The sequence below is a fragment of the Seriola lalandi genome, unplaced genomic scaffold (assembly GCF_002814215.2).
Source record: "Seriola lalandi dorsalis isolate HSWRI2012SDOR001 ecotype SW California unplaced genomic scaffold, Sedor1 jcf7180002054864, whole genome shotgun sequence".
In the NCBI taxonomy this organism is placed as follows: domain Eukaryota; kingdom Metazoa; phylum Chordata; class Actinopteri; order Carangiformes; family Carangidae; genus Seriola; species Seriola lalandi.
Window position 1 is genome coordinate 2,295,781 of NW_019525417.1, and position 21,998 is coordinate 2,317,778.

General features: G+C 40.2%; 3 protein-coding genes across 3 annotated transcripts in view; 1 reads left to right on the top strand and 2 right to left on the bottom strand.

The window, feature by feature from the left end:
* Positions 1–8,993, bottom strand: part of LOC111670906 (retinol dehydrogenase 11) — an 11,541-nt gene extending 2,548 nt beyond the window's left edge. The window contains exons 1-4 of the mRNA XM_023427855.2: positions 8,627–8,993; positions 3,214–3,453; positions 2,663–2,752; positions 2,313–2,501 (exon numbers count right to left, since the gene is read on the bottom strand). Of these exons, the coding sequence (XP_023283623.1) occupies positions 2,313–2,501; positions 2,663–2,752; positions 3,214–3,453; positions 8,627–8,783 (676 nt within the window). The 5' untranslated portion in view covers positions 8,784–8,993. The remainder of the gene's footprint in view (positions 1–2,312; positions 2,502–2,662; positions 2,753–3,213; positions 3,454–8,626) is intronic.
* A 5,832-nt stretch (positions 8,994–14,825) lies between these two features.
* aqp7 (aquaporin 7) lies at positions 14,826–19,978 on the top strand. The gene is made up of 6 exons (XM_023427990.2): positions 14,826–15,216; positions 16,120–16,246; positions 16,356–16,493; positions 16,618–16,736; positions 16,882–17,099; positions 17,361–19,978. Exons 1-6 carry the CDS (start codon positions 15,079–15,081, stop codon positions 17,557–17,559), a joined length of 939 nt encoding a protein of 312 aa, XP_023283758.1. The 5' UTR covers positions 14,826–15,078; the 3' UTR covers positions 17,560–19,978.
* On the bottom strand, positions 17,911–21,939 carry tpgs2 (tubulin polyglutamylase complex subunit 2). The gene is made up of 7 exons (XM_023427992.2): positions 21,757–21,939; positions 21,550–21,629; positions 21,374–21,461; positions 21,081–21,221; positions 20,821–20,934; positions 20,520–20,683; positions 17,911–19,574 (listed from the first exon to the last, which is right to left on the bottom strand). The coding sequence occupies exons 1-7, from the start codon at positions 21,830–21,832 to the stop codon at positions 19,356–19,358; spliced, it is 882 nt and encodes a 293-aa protein (XP_023283760.1). The 5' UTR covers positions 21,833–21,939; the 3' UTR covers positions 17,911–19,355.
* Between the last annotated feature and the right edge of the window lie 59 nt (positions 21,940–21,998).

A 21,998-nucleotide genomic window follows, 5' to 3' on the forward strand; every position in this document is an offset into this window, starting at 1 on the left:
AAATAAAAGAATCGTGTGTGTCCCCCGGTCACCTGCCCACCACGTTTAAAAGTGATAGCTTGGCATCACAAATCACCTGTACATTTATAGAGTGGTAGTTTTTGCGATTGATGAATGCGTAATCATTCATGGATGGTGCCTTCAGACGCACAAGAGTGCAATCAATTGCTCCAACCAAATTTGGAAACCCAGCAATCTGGAGATCCCTGCGGTCTATGAAAACGCCCTCACGTCTGACACGCGTGTATTGTTCCTCCAAAACGAGTAAATCTGCCATCATTATGATTTGATAAATGTCAAAGCATCTGTTTAAATAGGGTAGTGAGTAAACATCTGACCAACCACAGTGCAACAATGATTATCTCACCAGATGCTTTTAATTGTTGTTCCAGTTGTGTCATACCCATCGGAAAAAACAAAAAACAATTACACAATTTTGCCATGAGTTAATTTGCAAACACACATTTCTGCTTGTATTTATCATTTCAAATTTTAATGTGCAATAATTAGATGTCATGTTAGGCTATTTAGCCTATCATATTGTTTTATTGTACAAAAAAAAAAAATCTTGTTTTAAGAATCCGTTTTGATCTGTTCTAAATGTGTGACTGTTTATGCTGATGACAGCTGAGGTTTGTTTAATAATTATTTTCAGACTCAGCCAGATTTTGCTGTGCTGCACCGCAAATCCAGATTTGCTTACACGAGCTCAGACCTGACGTGAGATCTGATCGTAGCGTCCGCTCACGTCCAAATTGATAAATGCTGAAGCTTGCGTGGAAACGGTCGTACGCACGGTTTTCTGCCGTACGTTCGTTTGATAAATGAGGGCCATTGTGAGCACAAAGACAAACAGAGTGGTATAGAAAAACATAAGTCTTTTATCACAGGCTTTCCTCCGTAGATTGTTTCTGGTCTTTCTGTCAGGGGGGAGATTCATTTCAGCTGTACTGCTTTTCTAAAGATAGAATCCCTGATTGCATTCATCTGTGGTCTTCATGGGGATCCAGTACAAGTTTAAAGGAATTCTTATTTCTCAAAAAAATGCACTGTGTTCCTATTTGTACAACAGCAGACAGAGACAGTTTAGTCTGAGATTTGATCAAATCAACATGAATGTAGCGGTTAAGGAGCGGAGCACAGAGCAGAACAATACATAAATAAACATGTTCTTAGCAACGGAAGCTCACAATATAAATGACAGTTTACTTAACAGTAATAAAATAAAATCACAAAGTCTGGTCTTTCTTGGGGGTTGCTACCACAGATGTGAAAATAGTTGTGTAAAGTCTTTTGTTCCTCCAAAGGGAGCTGTGTGAAGTCTGATAAACTGTGTCAAATGACATCACTTGAGTCATTTGGGGCCGAACACTACAAGCTTGAAAATGTAAAAACCTGGGGGTGTGGAATTAGAAAGGGGTGAGCTTATCAAACCCCCGTAACATGTGCCTCATCTTTGCTTCAAGCTAGAAGCTATATTAGTTGCCACTAGCATAACACTCCCAAATCTATGACCGAACTTTTTGCAGTTGAGTTGCATGGTGGGTTATGCAAGGAAATTATATCTCTGGTTCTATTGCATCAATTTTTTAAAATAACTTTTTGAGTCTGATAGTGTTATAATTGTGCAATGCTAAATCGGCAGAGTACTCTATTAAAAGTGCTATATGTGCGTTTTTGCTATTGCTACAAAGCCAGCGTTAGCAATTAACAACGCTGCGTTCAGCATCAAGCTTAATTACTTTACTGGCCAAGAATTGTCTTCAGTGGTGGAAAGCATGCCCATTTTAAATCTTGTTTCGCTTCTATTTTTAACATTTATTTTCTTCTACTGAAGTAAGCATGCTAACAAGCCTGGTCCAACCATTCGTGTAGCTAATACTACTCTGCAATAGTGAGTCACTGTAGCATCCAGGCTGCCCTCAGTGCAGCAGAAGTTGTCAGAGGGTGTATTCTAACCTTTTGTCTTGTAAACACAATGATGGCTGAAGCACATGGCAAGCGTTCTTTATCACCACCACCACATTCAGCGGCAGAGAAAACGTACATATAGCACCTTTAAAGCAAAAATATAAAAAGTGAATTTCAATTTCCTTTTTGGTTGCTGGTTGTTGTCACTGCTGGTAGCACAGCATTTCAAAGTGTGCATTTTAATCTAAATGGACGTCACAATTTGAAGATCATTATCAATCCGTTGTCATTGATTCTCTTTTGCACTGTCAAACATTTTCTTCAGCATTTATTCAAAAGGGAAAACCATGCATTAACTATACTAATGAGTAATAATCATAATAATCTTGGTTTTACCCTACCTGTCCCCTGTAGCCTGCGTGCTAGCTCATTGGTACAGATGATATTGTGCAGCTTTGTGTGATTGTAGACTTTATCCATGTGATAAGTGAGGTTCTCCCCATGAAAATGGGAGAAGTCCACTTGACCCTTCTTATGGTTGACTGAGCTGAGATTGACAATGCGTGCTGGAGTTGAACGCTTCATCAGATCTGGAATATAACAAAGAGATGCAGAGCGAGGAAAGGAAACGAGAAGGAGAGAGAGGAAAAGGACAATTCAATATTTTATATGTCAAAATATTAACAATAACAGTCAGTCTATAATCCATCCACAATATCCCTGCGGTATTAAATAGAGAGTACATACTTACCCAGCAGCAGGCTGGTGAGAAGGAATGGCCCCAGGTGGTTGGTGGCAAAACACATGTCAAAACCATCCTTCGTTATCTGCCTGGGCAAACCTGGTTGTAGATTGTAAAAAAAACTGTGATTTGCAATTGATCTGACAAATTAGATTAGACATACAAATACACACATAAGTATGCAGAAAACACATTTGTTCTTCTATACAAATGTATCACACACACAGAGGAAGAGAGGGAGAGAGAAACAAATAATACAATGTGCTAAGAGTATAGTGCAGTGTCAGTCATGCATTTTTTTTGATACTATCAGCTCCTTTTAAGGTCATCTGCTGCTCAGGAGGAACTTTTGTCAAAGTAGAGAAACTTAACATTCTTGATGATGCATCAGTTTTTTGGGTTTTTTTCTTGGCAGCATTAGATGTCTTTAAGACTCCTTGCCTACAGATGTTTGGCAGATGGGGAGTTACTGAACTGAATGCTTTTTGCTGTGGTGTGGTTTTATACTTTCTTAATGCTTTCATAATTCAGCTTTAGCCAAATTATTCATTTTACGTCACCTGACACTCCAGCATTGTTGACAAGGATGTGGAGAGCTTTCTCATCCTCAAGAATCCCCTTCGAAAATTCCCTGACTGAGTCCAGAGAAGAAAGGTCCACCAGACGCAAGTGGATGTCAGAGTTTCCTGTTTTCTCCTTGATTTCCTTCAGTGCCGCTGTCCCCCGGGACTCACTTCGACATGCCAAGATAACACGAGCCCCGCGGCGTGCAAAGTCCAGAGCAATGAACTTTCCGATCCCTAGTAGAGTGGAAGAGAGCAGAAATTTGTCTGCACTACTTGATAACAAAATGTCTATACAGTGGAGAGAATTCAACAGGTGACTTTTTGAAATGAGGAAATGCACTGAAAAGACAAAATGCTGACATAATGATAATGTTTGAACTGAGTGGCTCACAGGAAATCAGAATGACTTTTAACAACTAGGCTCTGTTCTCAGCTCTCACTGTTGAAGCATGTGGTTTTAATGGCCCAATGCAAAACCCTACAGTTATTCTAGTATTGTAAGGAATGAACTAGTTTCAGATACTGAAGAGGGTGGGGTTGGTTACTTTCTGTTTGTTTTCACTGTCCAATAAACCCTATCAGCACAGTGGGAGAGGTGATTAATTCTAAATTTCAGTCATCTCTTTGTGGAGTTTGGTGGATTTAGTTGATAGGTCATAGACTGTTCCCTAAGATTTGACAGGGGAAGCAGCCTCTCCTCAATCAGTGCTGGGCAGGTTACTGTACGTGTGTCAGAGTTCCAGATAAAAGATAGCATTTTCAGATTTTGTAGATAAATAAATACCAGTGGTTATTATCTCTCTCAATCAGGAGAGGTCAACCTATCATATCATATAGATTTCATATGTAACTCCAGTAATGAATATAATTTAAATTAAATATGATTTAAACAGAATTTAGGGGTGTCAGACTGAAAGGCAGCAGCATTTCAATAAATATCTAGAACTGAGAGGAAAAATGCTTTAACGATCCTCTCACACAACTTTATGTACTGTGTACATAAAGCCGGTTTTGTTGCATTTTACCTACAAGATTTTCAATATGATAAATGTCATGGTATTGGCTGTGCCTCTCTCACATTCCTACTGTTTCTGTGGTTTTTCCCCTCCGTTATGTTTCTTGTTTGTCCCCATTTTCTATCTCTCTATGTCTGTGTGTGTTTGTCTATTTGGCATGGCAATCCCTTCCCTCCTGCTGCCGATCCACGTGCACACCTGTTACACATCCACTCATCAAGCTCCTGCAATATAAATAGTCCATTCAGTTTGCCAATGTTGTGCCAGCACTATGGCCAAACTTCTAGGAAGTTCTAGCTCTAGCTTCCCCCAAAGCTTTACTGCCCCAATCAGGATTAGAATAACCCAATCCTCAATAAATCTGCTTTACACACAACAATATGAGTGCATGTTCATCATCAAGCAACATTATATTCTGCTGCACCATTAATAGTAAAATAAGTCATAGTGGAGGTGCACTCACTGTAATATGTATATCCTTGGATATATGTACATGTATGAAATTATTCAACTGCCAAAAGTTTTCATTTGCAGAAAAATGAATCTACAACACAATGTGAGAAAGTATTTGCCATGAAGGATATAATTGAAAAGAGAAAAGGCTTTGTTCACATGCCTCATGCCTTGCTTACAACAGCTGTTGCATGTTACTTGTAGCTACTATACTTTTGAGGATGATCTTTGAAGTAAGGAATAATAACTCTCTAAATCTTTCAATGTGGAGCACAATGTTTCTCATTAAATAAACATGTCACTACATCATGTAAATCAAAGATAACAAAGGAGATGATGTTAACCCAGGTTCAGGGATCTTTGACAGGCGGGGAAGCTTGCAATAGAGTTTATCAAAGCCCCACCAAACAATCAAACAATTTTTTAAATCAATATAATAAATCAAATTACTGTATCTTAATGTGAAAGGGTGTTGCTTGTAGCAATGAACCAACAGAGAATTTCTATTGAACTCTGCAGTTCCCCTATATACTCTCCGAAGCCACAGAAAGAAACCAACTCTACACTACTTTCCTGCATCACACGGCACATCAAAGTTAGTAACTTAGCTGTTGGACATATTGTAGCATTTATCAGCTAAAGAGCCATATACTTCTTCAGAAGTTGGGGGAGACCAAAACAGAGCTAAAAGTGGAGCAAATATCAGACTTATATCCTACATATATCCATCCAAATGAATAGGGAAGTTGCTCTGTGTCTGACTGCTAGCACGTTAACCATTACAAAATCATAAGGTGATAATATTGTTGTGTTTACAGCTTGTTTTGCTGCTCCAATGGGGTAAAAAAAAAAAAAAGATAATAAGTAATCATGCTGTTGGGTAATGATTTCTTACTTAAACAGCTGTCAGTTTCACAACTTGGAGAAAAGTACAATACAGTTCAAAACCATGAATAGCTATGCTGCAATCACAGATATGATTAGGTTGTAGCCACACCGTTACTATGATTTTAAGCAACCGAAATATTCTGATGATCTAGTTCTTGATGTTCAAATGAATGAGCTTCAGTCCAATTCTATAGGCATACAATTGTTGGGATGAATTGGATAAAGCAAAGATTTAAGCAGCAGAGATAGTGGTGTGGCGAGGAATTGATTAGGTTATTGGATAACACTCCTGATCACTTCATAGTCCATGAATAGAGCCTCTGACACAGTTTCTGAAGAGTAATTGGGCATCACACTGATTCAGTGTTTATGTTATTTGTCCTCATATCTCAGGCAGGATGCAGGATCTGTGTACAGCGCGAAACAGGGAAGGAAGAGGTGTGGTTTAATGAAAAAAATGAACAGAAGCATTGTAAGTTTGGAAACGATAACTGCAGGTCCAGTGCAGTTTTAACTATAATTTGCTCTGCTATGATGTCTTCTGCTCAGATATACCTAAAAAGGTAGGGGATGCTGCTATTTCATTTAACGTAAACTCCCCGTCTGTGTTTTGTTCCCACAAAGGGCAAACAATCAGAAATCCTCCACAACCTGACACTGCAGCTGCAACTCCCTCGACACTGGGGTCAAGTGAGGCTTGAGCTCAAGAGGCTACATCCTGGAAAGGAAACAGGCCGGATGTTGTGTGTCCGAGGCTGTTAAAGGACTGTGCAGCCCATCTGGCTGAGCCTCTCCAGAGGATCTTTAACTTAAGCCTTCAAACAGGGAGGGTCCTGGTACTGTGGAAAACATCATGTCTTGTTCCAGTCCCTAAAGTGGGACGACCGGCTGAGATAAATGACTACAGACTGGTGGCCCTCACATCACACATCATGAAGACCCTGGAGCAGCTGCTTCTCCACCTTCTGAAGCCACAGGTTGAACATGCACTATACCCCCTACAGTTCGTCTACAAGGAACATATTGGAGTGGATGATGCCGTCCTTTACATGCTCCAGAGGGCCCATTCTTACTTGGATGAGCCAGGTAGTTACATGAGGATTATGTTCTTTGATTTCTCAAGTGCATTTAACACCATCCAACCCCCCATCCTTAAAGACACGCTGGAAGGGATGGGGGTGGATCCCTGCTTCACGTCTTGGATTGTGGATTACCTGACAAGGCTACCACAGTACGTCAGGCTGGGTAACTGTGTCTCAGGGAGAGTGAGGAGCAGCACTGGGGCACACTTATAAATGCAGTGAAATGCTTCACATGTTTTATCAGTCAGTGGTGGCCAGTGTACTCTTTTATGCTGCAGTCTGCTGGGTAAGCAGCATGTCAGACACTCTCAGGATTATTGTGGAGAGACGCATGCAATGTAAGATGGAGGCCATCTTGGACAATACCAACCATCCCCTCCACAACATTCTGGCAAACGTCTCATCTCACTGCGCGGCAGAACAGAGAGGTTCAGGGGATTTTTATTATTATTATTATTATTATTATTATTATTATTATTATTATCAACAATGAGCTAATGGACACAATGGATCACTCAGAACAACGTTGTATTGATTTGCAGCGACGCTTCCCTCTAAGGTGACGAGCGGACCCAAACCATGCCAGTAAAATGCCCCCAAACAGAGCCACCAGATGCCCTCACTGTCAAGCATTCAGGCCTGTACTGTTCTCTTGGAGTACGCCACACATGCACTTAGCCACTTGTCGAGAATAAGGTGAAAGATGACTCATCTGACCATATCACTGACCGGTGTCTCTGGTTTTTGCACCAATGAACTATTAAATGTGCTTTCATCTTTGCAATGAGGGGTTTAAGCTCTGCAACCATATTATAATATTCCCTGTATGTAACTGTCGACAGTCTCTCGTCACTGACACAGTCTGATCAACTCCTGCCTTGGCAGTGTCAGTCAGCTGTGGAAGAGCTGCTCTTCTGTTTTTCCTTACATATGGCATTAATGTACGAGTGCCACGGTCATCAAGTGTGTGCTGTCGACCACAACGTCTGACCCTATTAACTGATGTCTTTCACATAGATCTAAATGCAGATGTCACTTTAGTCACTGTCCATACTGAATCACTAACCAGTTGAACAGTCTTTGTGACTGAAGCTCCTGCCATCTGTGCCCCAACAACCCTCCTTTCAAGTCACTTAGATCTTTTCCTCTCACCATCTTGATATAAAATCAGAATTAACTGGGCCTACTCAGCATTGTCATGCTGCTGTTTTCTTTTCCAACCCTAACCCTAACCTCCCCTACCCTCCTTGTGCCTTGCTTTCTAAAATTAACCTGTAAAGCACTCTTACCTGCATTTGTATGAAATGGTGCTATAATAAACCTGAACTTCAACAATGAAACGATTAAAACCTGACGAAGTTAAAATTGTGCAGTGGGCACAAAGTGACCAAAATGTTCATTTGGGAGATCAGAAGAAATTCTTCTGTTGACTGTTAATAATTAATCTATTAGAGGTTGAAGAGCAGTGGCTGCAGAAAAGACAGACTAGCAGGCTAAATGGCTTAGACTCTGTACATCCAGTCTGATCTTTCTAACTACAACAGTAAAATCACCAAATTACAATACAACATGAATTTATTACAAATATACAGCCCTATATGTTATGTATACAATATAATATGATAAAAAAAAATAAATAGCACAGGTTTCCAGTAGTGAAACAAGCACTTTAAAGAGTTTTGCAGAAAAAGTTCTTGCTGCCAAAACAATTCTTAAACCTTCATATAGAGACTACACATCTGTCTCTCTCTACAAACAGATTCACAAAAATCATTGTCTTCTTCGTTCTTCCTCTTAGAAAAGGGCAACAAGTCAGGTTATCTTTGCTGGTAATGATATTTTATACATGTCTTTTTATTTAAAGAAACGTTAAATGTCCTTTACAGCCATTCAAAACTACCACGTTCAGCAGCCTCGTATTATCCTCCCGTAGCAACATAGGACCGAGAGGGATTTAATTAAACCAACCTGTATTGGCGCCTGTCACTATAGCAGTCTTCCCCGTCAGTCGCACCGTGCAGGCTCGAGGATCCCACCACCCTCTCCGCTGCAGGCGCACTACGACCGCCAGCAGCGCCGCGGTCGCAGCCCAGCCAGGGTGATACAACACATCACACCAAGTCATTGCACTGCTAGATCCGCGCTGCTGCCACCAAGACCCAGGAGAGGACCGCAGGAGCAACTCTTATAAGTCTTCAGTGTTGGTAGGTGTGCCCAATGTCCTGAGCGACGGTGAGCCTGGTGCTACAAATAAACTGATGCAGCTGCACAACCAGCGTTTTCAGTAAAGTGGTTGAAATTTATAGATATAACTTCCTTTCATGAAACCCCCGGATTTCATTTTCTTTTCTTTTTTTGTTTTTTTTGTTTACTTAACTCACGGTGAAGAGAAACACGCCTCTCTTCTTTCTAAGGTCAGTGTCTTATTTCGTCAGCATTGTCCTGCCTCCTGCTCTACTGTATATTTTGCATAATTTCTGAAAATTAAAAGTTTGTTTTCATCTGCAATTTTCTTTCTTCAAAGACAGTAATTTGATTCTGAAGATTTCAAAGGGACTGGATGAACTTTGAAAAATCATTTCAAGAATCAGGCCACCAAAAGAGAAAACAGAGAAAGCAATCCTTCTCAAGCTGAGCTAACAAAGCTCATAAAGTAAAACAAGGTGGTGTGTTTTTATCATACAATCATTTTGCAGATGAGTGTAGTGGCAAATGTTTGTCAAGTAATAACTTAACCTTTGAAATATGATCCCTTTATTATAGTGTTTTACTGTTGTGTTTAGAAACATTAGGCCTACTGAAGCAAATAAACCTTTGACAGCATCAGAAAATTTAAGCACAGGGTGTAATAATGACTAACTTGAGCAACTTTGATAATAAGTGAGTTATTATTAATATTACTTTCTGTATTAAGACTGGCTGGTCAGATTGGGAGTTATAGCAAGTTCTGTTCCTGGATGGATTGTGCCTTTAAGTCTCTAAAGTTTTATTATAGTACTTCTCTGTTGTAATCCTGCAAATAAAACATAATTCCAGTGAAGTCTTACTAAATTTTCTTTTATTTTGAAATACAATAATCCTTTCTCAGTGTAGGGGTCAGAGTAACAAGGCTCTTCCACCTTTGTCTCATGCTCAGGGGAAAAATCAAGACCACAAACTCACCTGCAAAAGCCACTTAAACGATCAAAACCTATTTCACATGTCTCCAAACATGCAAAATCAGTCAATCACTTCAAGATTGACACCAATGAATACAATCCTACAAAGCCTCACGTGTGATGTCCCCACGGCCAACAACAGATACCTGTTCTCTGAATGTAAATCTCATATCAGAAGCCATGACTTCTCGATTCAATGGATCTCCAGTCTCTACGTCAAAAGAATACAACAGGACACCAACTGGGTGTAAATAAAAGAGTTTATTTAACTAAACTAGTATCTACAGAGTAAATGCAAGGTGTAATAATCATAAAGATGAAAATAATAATGAAATGAGCAGTGTGATGAGTTGGCAATGGTGGGAGAGAATATGTTATGGCTATACACTATGGCTATACAGCTAATGATGCTACATCTACGAATTAGGTTTGATGATTAAATATTGCTATATTTCGACATCAACCCAGTCACGTGCAGAGTGTTAAGACTGGCCTACTGTGAGTTGCGCTGTAGCTGAAGACCCTCGGCTGGAACCCAGGTGGCTGTGGTTGCCGTGGTAACCCTGGAGACGCGGGGTCTAGGTGGATTCTCCTGGAGGCCGTGTCCCGTTATCACGATGACGGATTGTGCCGGTGTCTCAGCGGTTCAGCTCTGGTGGAGTTTGCCAGGAGACTTTCTGTCTCGGGCATTCTTGATTTCCGCTCGGCTTCTCTGCAGGCGGTCGTGCAGATGTGTTATCTGCTGGTGTCTCTTGTGGGTTAATGTAAAATAAACTCTAATGCTCTTCACTTTGGTTGGGTAACTTAGAGGAGACTGGCGTTGACCAGATGACTCTAAAGTTGTCAAAATCTTCAAAAAGGAAAACTTGATGATGATTAAAAGTTACAAAATGACTCTGAGGCACTTCTGTAATTTGGTTCAGTTGGTCTTGGCTTGGCTTATAAAAATGTAGATAATGTAGATAAAAATCATGTTACTTGGAGCTTGTGGCAAAGAAAAATAAAAGACGCGAAAAGTGCAAAAATGACTAAGAGCCATGAGTTTGTGGCGAGCAGCTTAGAGCTAAGAGTTTACATGGCTACAGAGCCGGGCTTTGAGCCGGGACTCTGAGCTTTGAGCAAAGATCTCAGCTTCTAGTTTCTGCATCGTTTCTCGCTTCTCGCATTTTCTTTTTCTGGACTGTGAACTCTGAACTGGTCTGACTTTGTGACTATGTGTGAATTGTTCACGACTGTTTTATCAAACATTCTATGGGACAAAAGTTTGGGATTAAACTATTGCATAGGAACATCTCATGAATTACAGAACAGCTATATATTTAATTTTACATTCTTCCTCAGATCTGTGTCTGAACAGAGTTCTGCTGGTCATTACCCAGGACTGGAATGTGGGTTGTAGTTTATGACTCTTATCTAGAGAGGGGCAGAGGAAGGGAGGTTGGTGTATGTGTTCCTGCATGGCACAGCTAGGCCAGATTCACACCTTAGTGTTAATCAGTCCTTTTTGTTGTTACTTGTCCTATACAAGAAACAATCAAATATCAATAGACAAAGTCTTATTGTTACAAACTGGAGATTTTGCCTATATTCTCCAGTTGTCTGGTGTCCATTGGTTAATCCTCTGGAGCTGACCCTTTGACCTTTGGTCTGGTTCTGTGTCGTTCGGACATGCTGAAAGCATGGTCTGTTCGTGGAAGAGGGGTCCTTTGTCTCTGTTTCCTATCAATCTGATATTTGATGGTGGGAAGAGGCGCAAAGTGTCAATTGTGGGTCCGTAACTCTGCATGTCCTTATAATGAACTTCCTTAAGGGCTTGTGACTGATGGCAGGCCACGTATGTACGCTACACCGGGCTGCACCCTCGACCAGCTTCGGCCAAGCTTTGCCCGTGGTTGATAACATGGTTCACAAATGTTGCTTGTGTTTCAGTGAACACCCTCTGCTGCCTGTTCAGTCCTCTCCCTCTACCCCCGCCTGTTCCTTAACCTCTGTGTCCTCCTCTCACAGAGCCTGGTTTTTGTACCTGCATGACACTTGATTCTTGCTCCATTGTCAACACTATGCACTGGGTGAAACCTGAGCTTCCATATATGCTTGTGTGTAATTACTGCACTGCCATGACATGCACCTGTGATACAAGACTGAAAGCATGTGGTTCTCTTAGTTTCACCTGATCCTGTTCTGAGATAATGTGATTCGATTTGTTTTCAGTTGAAGGGCGGCTTTGCTTACAACCACTGACAGTGTGTGACTGGCCTCGCTCTTTCATACACATTTGAGGAAAGTTCAAGGTGACTTGATTGAAAACACCAATGCAATGCAGGACAGTATCAAGGTTAGTGACAGGTCTGCGATCCTGACTGGCAAACGTACAAACTGTTTTCATGAGCTGTCAGAGTAAGATGAGAAATGCATCAACACAAAACGTCTTTAGTAGCTTTCATCAAAGTGATTGAGAAACACTGTGTTGCCCAGTCAGCGCTGTTCTGATCGTTTTTATCTATCTGGAAAGCTTAAGGCATCATTTTCACTTTATTCTGTCTACTACTGTAATACAAAAGGGTTAAAATGCCATAACAGGTTTAAGTCAATCAAGAATACCCTAGGGAAAAATAATACTGAACTAGTAATGATATATTTGCATCTTTAAACAAGCAATAAAGAAAGTAGGCCAGATCAAAGTCAATCCTTTGCACACAAATCTGCATTAGGTAAAAAAAGGACATAGATAGATAGATAGATAGATAGATAGATAGATAGATAGATAGATAGATAGATAGATAGATAGATAGTTGACATAGAGGGATGCACATGGTCAGCAACACAATCTGGCCACTAGAGGGCAATATATGCTAACAAGTTTAACTTAATTACCTATTTGTTTCACATTCACATGTAAGCTTCAGATGAAATTATTTAGTATTTTACTTAATAATTACTGTACTGTAATAATTGTACCATTTCTAGTTGAGCAAAAAAAATCTGCCTTAGCTATTTGCAAGTGGCAACAGGGACAAGTTTATTTGGCTTTATGTTTCACATTTACTACAGCCAGTACAATCATATCAGTGACCCTATTCTCCTGAGCTTTGGAATGAACCATTGGTTAAAGAGTAACTACACACTACATCTTGTTTGGAGGAAAAGCATTACTATACTGACCTCTGTGGGATGAAAGGCTGAAGTCTGTTGAACCTCTGACCAAACCCATGAGCAGAGTATCAGTGTGGTCTGTTGTGGTTGTACCCAGCTATGTCAATGCTGAACAGGAAGTGTAATGAGCACATGGTCGCCACTAGTTTGCTGTGCAAGCAAGAGAGAAAGGACAAGAAAGATTAGAAGGTCATGGATGTAATCCTTGTCAGTTTGTCTCAGTGTCAACAACTGTAACACAAAAAAAAGTCTATGGTCAAAAAAGTATTTTCTGTAGCTCACTTCAATAATAAAAAAAGCACTCTAATTTTTCATTGATTAATTGTGTCATGAGGAAGCAGAATTGTCATTGTTTGGTTTCCAACGGGAAAGGGGAACATTGTGTAGGTTTAGTGTTTTACAGTAAATTCATTCATGATTTTCACATTCATAATGTGAAAATGCTCAGTTCTTTAATGGACAAAAAATCTCCACACGCTGCAACTTAAAACAAACAACAACAAAAAAACAAACAAAAAAAAACAATTTAATCAAACAAGTAGAAAAGACACAATCAAACAAAAGAAAGATCATCCCCATTGTCACATTTAGAAACAAGAGTCAGGAGCCATGTCAGGGACAGGGGTGGTTTGAGCTAAATGTTAATAGCAGCATGCTAACATGCTGATGTTGAGCATGTTTCAAGTTCTTAACATGCTAAACTAAATAGTTCAGCTTAGGGTGATGGGGATGTCATTAGTCTTGCAGCTATTGGACAAATTAAAACTTTGCTATGGTGGTGCCACAGGAAAAGTCAGGATCAGTGGTTGTTGAGACATTTCACTACAAACCCCGACCTCCTATAGTGGCACTACAGGAAAACTCAAGGGATTATCAATATCATTAGGATTCATTGTGTGGGGGATTCTTACAGTCACCGCACTAGCACGACAACAAACCTGCAATAAACACCATCAATTAAGAAATACAATAGACACACTGCAAAATACAGAAATGCTACATTTCCAGGGGACACTAAAAACGGATTAACATGCTATTCACACAGGTATAACCAGTAGCTCCCAACACCAAATCAGGTTTCTGGGTGTTCACCAGCTTTTCTTATCCGTACTAACTTCTTTTGCTTTAGTTGTAGGCTGCTCATCAGAATACTCTTTTTATAAGATGTCAATGGACTTCATTTCAAAAGCAAACCGAATTTTCAGACTTCTCTTTAACTATCTTGTTCTTTTCTAGGTAATGTGGTATCTTTATCCATCATGTGACATTGAAAAGTAACTTTCCAAAAGCAGAGGTCTGCAAAGTCAGTTGTGTACTTTGTGATCATGTTAACATGTTAGCAAATGAAAAGAGGCATGTTTCACATGGGATAAGCATGTCTGGATTTGTTGGCAAGCTTTTGTAAATTTCCACAGTGAAATGCTGATAATGTGTGACTGTGGTCAATAATGAAAGTCTTGTTTTAGTCAATAATATTTTCTTGTTTCCTCCAAAGTCCAGCATCATCCCAGCATTTAAAGGTAAAATATTTCAACACAGTAACAGTGTCGACATAGTAATATGTTGCACATACTATGAAATTTATTGCTACTTGCGTTGCAAATATACATTCACTAATAAACCATTAATACTGAAACAAAATATCAGTGTGCCATGAATCTTTACAGATAAACATCCATAAAGAAAAAGTTGAATTACATATAATGTCTGAACATTTCTGTTGGATGTTTCAACCTATTTCCTTATTGGCCAAGTATCCTTAGATAATTCAAAGCCATTGGAGGATGTCAGCATATGTGTGGGTGGGGGGAGGGATGTGGGGGCTGGGTCAAGACTATAAAATGTGGACAAATCTCAATGGGTATGTGTGACAGAGAGAGAAACACACACATACATAAAGATAAAGTGAGTGGAGAAGAGAAGGAGAACCGTTAGAGGAGAAGGGGGGAAAACAGCCTGAAACAGACTTGTTTGTGGACTACTGTGTGATATGGGAGGCACCTCTTAAATTCTTCACGGGGGTCTGAACCTGAGCTTTAATTTGTACTCAGTTAGCAAATAAACTCTACTGGTTTAAAACAAAAGGGACAAAGGAGAGAAGAAGAAGAAATGAAGGACTTGGTGCAGTCAGTAGAACTAGGAGTCTCTCAGCGGAAAGGCATTAAAGCAACTCGACCCAAAGTTTGGCTAAAAAATGAACTTGTTCGTGTTGGACTTGCTGAATCCCTTTGCACATATGTCATGATGGTAAGAAAGAATTTATTATAAAAGATGACATTTTAATAATGTCTGTTTTTAAACTTGTTTCTAACATTCACTTTGACAGCGTCACTTTTTTTTTTTAGCTCTTCCCTCATTTTTGAACATTGTAGCATGCTTATGTGTAACAACCACATGCCATTAATAATTAATGTCATGCTCTTGACCCTGATAACATGCCCTGTCAACCAAACACATAGGCACGTTTCACAGTCACATGGCAGGGGTCGTGGGTGGGGATTGGTAGGTTGAAGTGGGTGAACCAGGAAATCTAGTATTACCAGAGGAATGGTCAGGCAGTGGGCCACATGGAGAGGGTTGCACAAGTCACATGTTATCTATCAGCTGTTACAATAAACCCTATACTTAGAACTCTGGAAGAAATACACACACACACACACACGTACAGTGACCACATGCTGTAGATAAGTATGTGAGTGAACCCACTGGTATATTGTATTAAACTTGCTGTGTTTGCACCTGGGAAACCAGACTTAAAATAAATATGCATGACTTTTATAGGAGGAACCACACATTTCCTGTTTCCTGAAAGACTAGCAGTGTCAGCTTTTTTTCCCCCACTGGGTCCACAGTTGCTTTCACTGAGTTAAAGTTAAAGAGAGAAAAAACCCTTGTCCAGCTTCTTTAGCGCATGTAAATGCAGCACCACAGTTAACAAAACCTTCATTCTTCAGTTTAACTCTCATTGGCTGACTGAATCTGACTTAATTGGCACAACTCAACCTGTTTATTGAATGTCTGTCATCTGTTTGGTGGTTTACGCATGCTGCTTGTTGGAATGTTTTCCCTAAATTAGACTGTGAGTCTTTCCCTCTCTGTAATCATCATCTGTGACCTTGCCTGTGAATTGTTGGTTCTCTCTGAGTGCAGGTGTTTGGCCTGGGGTCTGTGGCCCAGGTAGTGACAGGACAGGGAGCATTCGGACAGTACCTCAGCATAAACCTGGGTTTTGGACTGGGTGTCGCTATGGGGATACATGTTGGAGGGAAAGTCTCAGGTATGGGAAATTGACCCTTGTAAACCCTACCTTAAGAAAATCCTTAAAGATCATTACAGTCATTGTGCAGCTCACATATTGTTTTTCTCATGCTTTCTTGCTCCATCAGGGGCTCATATGAATGCTGCAGTGTCATTCACAATGTGCACATTTGGTCGCCTTACGTGGAGGATGTTCCCTGTGTATGTTTTTGCACAGCTATTGGGATCATTTCTGGCAGCAGGGACAGTTTATGCTGTCTATTATGGTGAGGGCAACACTGCATGTTCTAGCAAAAAAATACACTGAACACCTGTATTATTATAAAACCTTTTTCTGTATTGTTATCCGTAGTTATTCTAGGACTATTTGTCATATGTTTCCATATGCAGAGGCCATACATGATTATTGTGGAGGAAACCTGACTGTAACTGGTGTAAAGGCCACAGCTGGTATTTTTGCCACCTATCCTGCACCGTACCTCTCCTTGCTGGCTGGATTCATCGACCAGGTAGCCATGAAACTGGATTAAAGGATTACAACTACAAATCACCATCATCTGACAGTCACACTAACCCTTTTCTTTGTTGTATTGTTTTACACTTGGCTATCATGACATGCGATTCTATGTGATGTTTGTTCTGTATGTGCGCCAGGTGTTTGGCACAGCTATGCTGCTGCTGTGCCTGATGGCTCTGTCCGACCAGAAGAACAAACCGGCCGCAGCAGGCAGCGAGCCTGTAGCGGTGGGTCTCCTGGTTCTGCTCATTGGCATTTCTCTGGGCAGCAACAGCGGCTATGCTATCAACCCCACCAGAGACATCGCACCCAGGGTCTTCACTGCCATAGCAGGCTGGGGAGCTGATGTGTTCAGGTATAATACAAGAAGGATGTATTGGCATTTAGGCAAGGATTTGCTGTTGCTACATGTCACCTTAACTTGGGTTAAATCGAAGGCTAAACATCTCTGTTAATAATTAAATAACCTGTGTAATTTTTCAACAAACATTAAGACGGTATTGCTGGTTGTTTATGAACATTACAAAGAAAAAAAGCTTAAATACATATAAATTTCGATCTGCCACTCTAATTTTCAATTTTATCTATTCATAGTTGTCCGTCTTTATCTGTGCAGGTCTGGAAATGGGTGGTGGTGGGTGCCTCTAGTTGCTCCCCCCATTGGAGGTGTATTGGGTGCGGGAGTCTACAAGGCCCTGGTGGAAATGCACCACCCACCCCTCTCTGAACAGGGTGGGGGGTTGGTGGAGGAGTTGGAGGAGGAGACTGCTCCTCTGGAGAAACCGAAAAACATCTGTGCAAATGTATGTGTGTGACAAACCCAGCTGGGTAAAGTGTTAAAGGCACGTCTGTGGATATCTGAACGCAGAGAAAACATTCCATGATGATGAGGGTAAAAAAAATAGACCAAAAATGAAACGCTCAGGTCGGGGACTGAACATTTCTGAGAATGGCTCAAATAGGGTTTTCAATAATATCAAGCAATTTCAAAATGGGTCTGTATTATGTCATTTAATTTATGAGTCATTCAATTTCTGTAAAAGAGATTGACTGTAATACATATAACATATTCACAATCTGACAATTTTAACCGTGATGCTGACAACACCTGTGGCTGGCTCCTATCCATGCAAGTTATAGATGAAAAACAAACAAAACTAGAGCCATTTCATGCACCGAAGGGGAATTTTATGTCAGGATCATTGAGGAAGAAGCAGCTGATATAACCTTGGTATCATCCATTACAGCAGTCAACAGAGGCCCACTAACACGAGTTTGGAAATAACAGTATATGTAAAATAAAACAAATAGCCCCAATACTTTGCACTTAAATAAGCATGCGTCCTTTGAAAATAAGAAAGAAACAGTAGGAGGTGGCTCCTCACAGCATGAAAGGGCAGAAGCACACCCAAAGACAATGTACATGCTTATCTTACCAACAGTCCAGCACACAACAGCCTTAAGGCAAAATGTGTGTTTCCTGATTCGATCCAAAAACCAAACCCTAGAATCTTATTAAGTCTGCCCACAAATTTTATCTCCAAAATACTGCTACATATAACACATTTATTGATACAGACTCGTCAGAGCAGATGTTATCACACAACAAGATCAACAGGTCTGTAACATGTAACATTTCATGGTTCAGATTTGAATACACACTTAAGTGATGTAATGTTTGATACTGAAGCTCCCAGGCGTTGGTTGTGTACGCCCGTCAGTTTCCACAGATACTCTGAATTGGATTATTTACATTGAAACATGAGATGGTGTTTGCAGGTGAAAAGCGCTGTTGCTGCCCAACTGAAACCAACACAGTATTATTTTCTTCCTGTTTCTTTCAATGTTACATTTACATAAATTTGTGTTATTTATCAATTTTCAAACTTATTTTATAATTGTATATATTATATATATATATATATATATGTTATTGTTGTATAATACATTCAAAATTAAAATATTTACAACAGCAAACTGAGCCTAATGACAATAACTACAGTTATAAAATGATATAGTGCCCTTAATTACATAATTACATGAATTTCCCCTAGGGGATAAATAAAGTATCTATCTATCTACCTACCTATCTACTGAGTGTTAATGAGTACTTTTTAGTTACAGTAGCCTAATACTTGTGCTATGCAAGCAGCACATGAACATAATTTATGAATTGGCTGTTCTGAATTATTTCACCAGGAGGTGTCAGTAGTGGACACTGTATTAAATGAGGCTGGAAATTATGAATCTGTTGCTGATACACTCTGCTGCTTCAGAAAGCCTCATTTCTCCATCACTAACATGTAGCAGTGAAAGGTGAACAACAGTGGTTGAGTTATCAGGAGTTTCCATGTCTATCTAAATGTAAGGCAGGCAAGTTTATTTTAACCACCTAAACATAAACAACATTAGAAACACTGTTTTACATGCCACGTTGACTCCAACAGCCCACTGCCACTTTAGCCATGTGTTGAGCCAAGTAAACCCTGGTTACATGTCTATTCAGACATTCAGCAAGAAGTCTAGCCAGTGGAGGGATTGCTTGACTGCTCTTCTAATCCTGATGATCATGTACACAAGATTTCAATGTTTTCCTTGAATGGGAACCTTCTCATCGCTTTGCCCCACTGTGTCTTCCTGCGTTACCTTGGCTCTTGGCAGTGCTCCCTAAGTTGCACTGTGCTGACTGCTTCTTCTTGAGGGCGGGTACCTTGGCTTTGCCTTTGAAAGCCTTGGTAGGATCCAGCTTGTTGAGATAGGAATCTCCTGCAGGATCAGCCAGGCTGAGGTCACTGCTGAAGGTCAGTGGCTGGTACAGGGATGCCCACTGCTGTAGGGGAACAGCAAATAGAGATTGTACTGCTTTTTATCATTATGTCGACATAAAATAACTAATAATACCTTATCCAATAACCATTAGAAACTAGGTGTAAATGTAGGAATGCTACAGAGAAATTGCAAAAGTCTTACTACCTCCTTTACTTAATGTCCCTGCAATGTAATTTACAATCTCAGGAACTTTTGGCATTCAGTGCATGGGAGTAAAAGACTTGAAAAGGCAGTTATATCTAAAGCACTAGCCTGCAATTTTCTATTTAAGATGTTGAGGTAAAACACTTTAATGCATTGCGTAAGTGTCTTTAAACTGAGTGTTGTGTCAATGTGTTTAAGTCGTAGGTCAGCCAACACTGTAGTATGTTGTAAAGGGACCGCATGAATAAAATGTTTTTTATATGCAGTGACTCCAAGTGTGTTAATAATACTACAGAACCTACACGACAAATTAATGTATTTTAACTAGACATTATTTACAGTTACAAAGGTTTTTCAGATACCATTTAATCCACAGCACAATGGGTCTCATGCAAGAGCATTTTTGTATTCTTGTCCTAAAATTCTCTTTTCTTGTTCGTATGAGTTTTCCAAGTCAAATACACCAAATTCTCTTAAATGTTCCTTTTGGACTAATGAATACCACCTGTTCATGAGGGGGGCGCAAATTCATGAGACCTGAATGTTAACGTAATAAACACCCCTAAACTTGGCATATTAGTCTACCTGTTCTGCTTTGTTTGTGCATTCACAAACATGTCATACAAAAGTAAACAGAAATACAGAGCGAGTGCTTTAGGCAACACAGTTAGATCATTTGTCATATCTAAAAGAAAACTGGTGAATGCCACAAATTCTCTTAAATCACTTGTATGTGCCAGATCAACAAATCTGTTCATTTGGTTTTTGCGGTCATTGTCTTGTGATTAAAGCCTCTTGCTACCTTGGCCTGGGGGCTGGGGCCATATTGGGTGAAGGCATACTGCCACTCAGGCAGACCCAGGTGGGTTATCATCAGTCGGTAGTACGAAGTGAATGTTGCTGTCAGAAAATGCCAGTACAGAGAGCGATCAAGGAACCAGATTTCACTCTTCTGGGCTACCACACCTGGAAAACAGAAAGAAAAACATCTAAACGATACAAAATCAGTTTTACATAATTAGGTAATATATTCATGTTTTTAATAGATTTTAGTGTAACGTTTTTATTAAGAGTAATAAGAACAGATACAATAAACAAGAGACCTGGAGTGCAGTTTTTGTAGACCAGGCACACCTTGCCACTCCCACCACAGGAATCCAGCTCAAAGATGCGGCTCCGAGAATCAAAATGGGGTGCAGCGGGAGCATGCTCCGACCCTGCCAGGTAGCATTAATAAATCTTGAATAAATATTTACTTTCTGATCAAATTTTCATTCATTAGCCCGCTTTCTGCACAACATTGGCACACATAAACAGACTTGACTGAAGTTGACCACATGAGGACCTGTCAGGTGAGCTTTACCGCTTTCTGTGCTGTTTTCCTCCCAGTCCAGGTCAGCCAGTGAGGGTGCATTTGGAAGAGAAAAAAGTGATACTGGTTGAAGCAGTGGGCACAGCCTGGCCACACTATTAACCATCATGCATCCTAAGGGAACACACTCATCTGAAAGGCAAACACACACACAGACACAGTTATGATTGTCATAGTGCTGAAACAAAAAAACTGGAGCTATTTAGTCCCAATAGTAGCCTTTAATTTTAATAATTTAAGATTCTTGTGAGACAGAAAAACATGAAACTAATGAGGTAACCTACTGTCTAGTTTAACGCTCCAGGTGAGTGTAAATCCATCCGTTGTCAGATAGAAATCTCGCAAGTCTTCTGGCAAAATACAAGTGTTTTTCTATGGAAGAATTAAAGCACGTTCATATCCGTGACAACAATGTTCAAACTAAACATCATGTGATATCTTTGAGGAGAACATTTTTCACCTGTTCCCATGAGAGCAGGCTTCTTTTCTCTGCAGGCTCCCTCTCTGCGAAACGTACATCGACCACACCTGGCATGTTTTCTGACAAAACAGGGACAAATTCATAAAATATAATCACTTCCCATCAGGCCACCAATCTGTTTGCTAGCTAGCCCGAACCCTGACGTTATGTGCTAGTTTCAGAGCAAAGACCAAAGCTAATACACACCGAGTATTCGCGTAATGCCAAGCGTAAGTCTCTCAGCAACACCTTTAAACGCTAAACTGTCTTTTATCTCTTCCATTTGAAGAACTGCAATCAAAACTTGGTACAAATCCGTGCAAGCATCCTCTGTAGATATCTGCTCTGCCTCCGTCACTTTGCTCTGTCTACATCAGCTAGCAACGCAGACATTCACAGGAAACGATAAGGCAAGCTTTGCCGCAAAACTGACATATGTTTAAGCCAAT

Coding starts and splice junctions, on each gene's coding strand:
- aqp7 (XM_023427990.2), top strand. CDS start 15,079: ATGAAGGACTTGGTGCAGTCAGTAGAACTAGGAGTCTCTCAGCGGAAA. Junction 16,494..16,617: donor AGTTTATGCTGTCTATTATG/GTGAGGGCAACA, acceptor TTCCATATGCAG/AGGCCATACATGATTATTGT. Junction 17,100..17,360: donor TGGGGAGCTGATGTGTTCAG/GTATAATACAAG, acceptor TTATCTGTGCAG/GTCTGGAAATGGGTGGTGGT.
- tpgs2 (XM_023427992.2), bottom strand. CDS start 21,832: ATGGAAGAGATAAAAGACAGTTTAGCGTTTAAAGGTGTTGCTGAGAGA. Junction 21,462..21,549: donor GCCTGCTCTCATGGGAACAG/GTGAAAAATGTT, acceptor ATTCTTCCATAG/AAAAACACTTGTATTTTGCC. Junction 20,684..20,820: donor CTACAAAAACTGCACTCCAG/GTCTCTTGTTTA, acceptor TCTGTTTTCCAG/GTGTGGTAGCCCAGAAGAGT.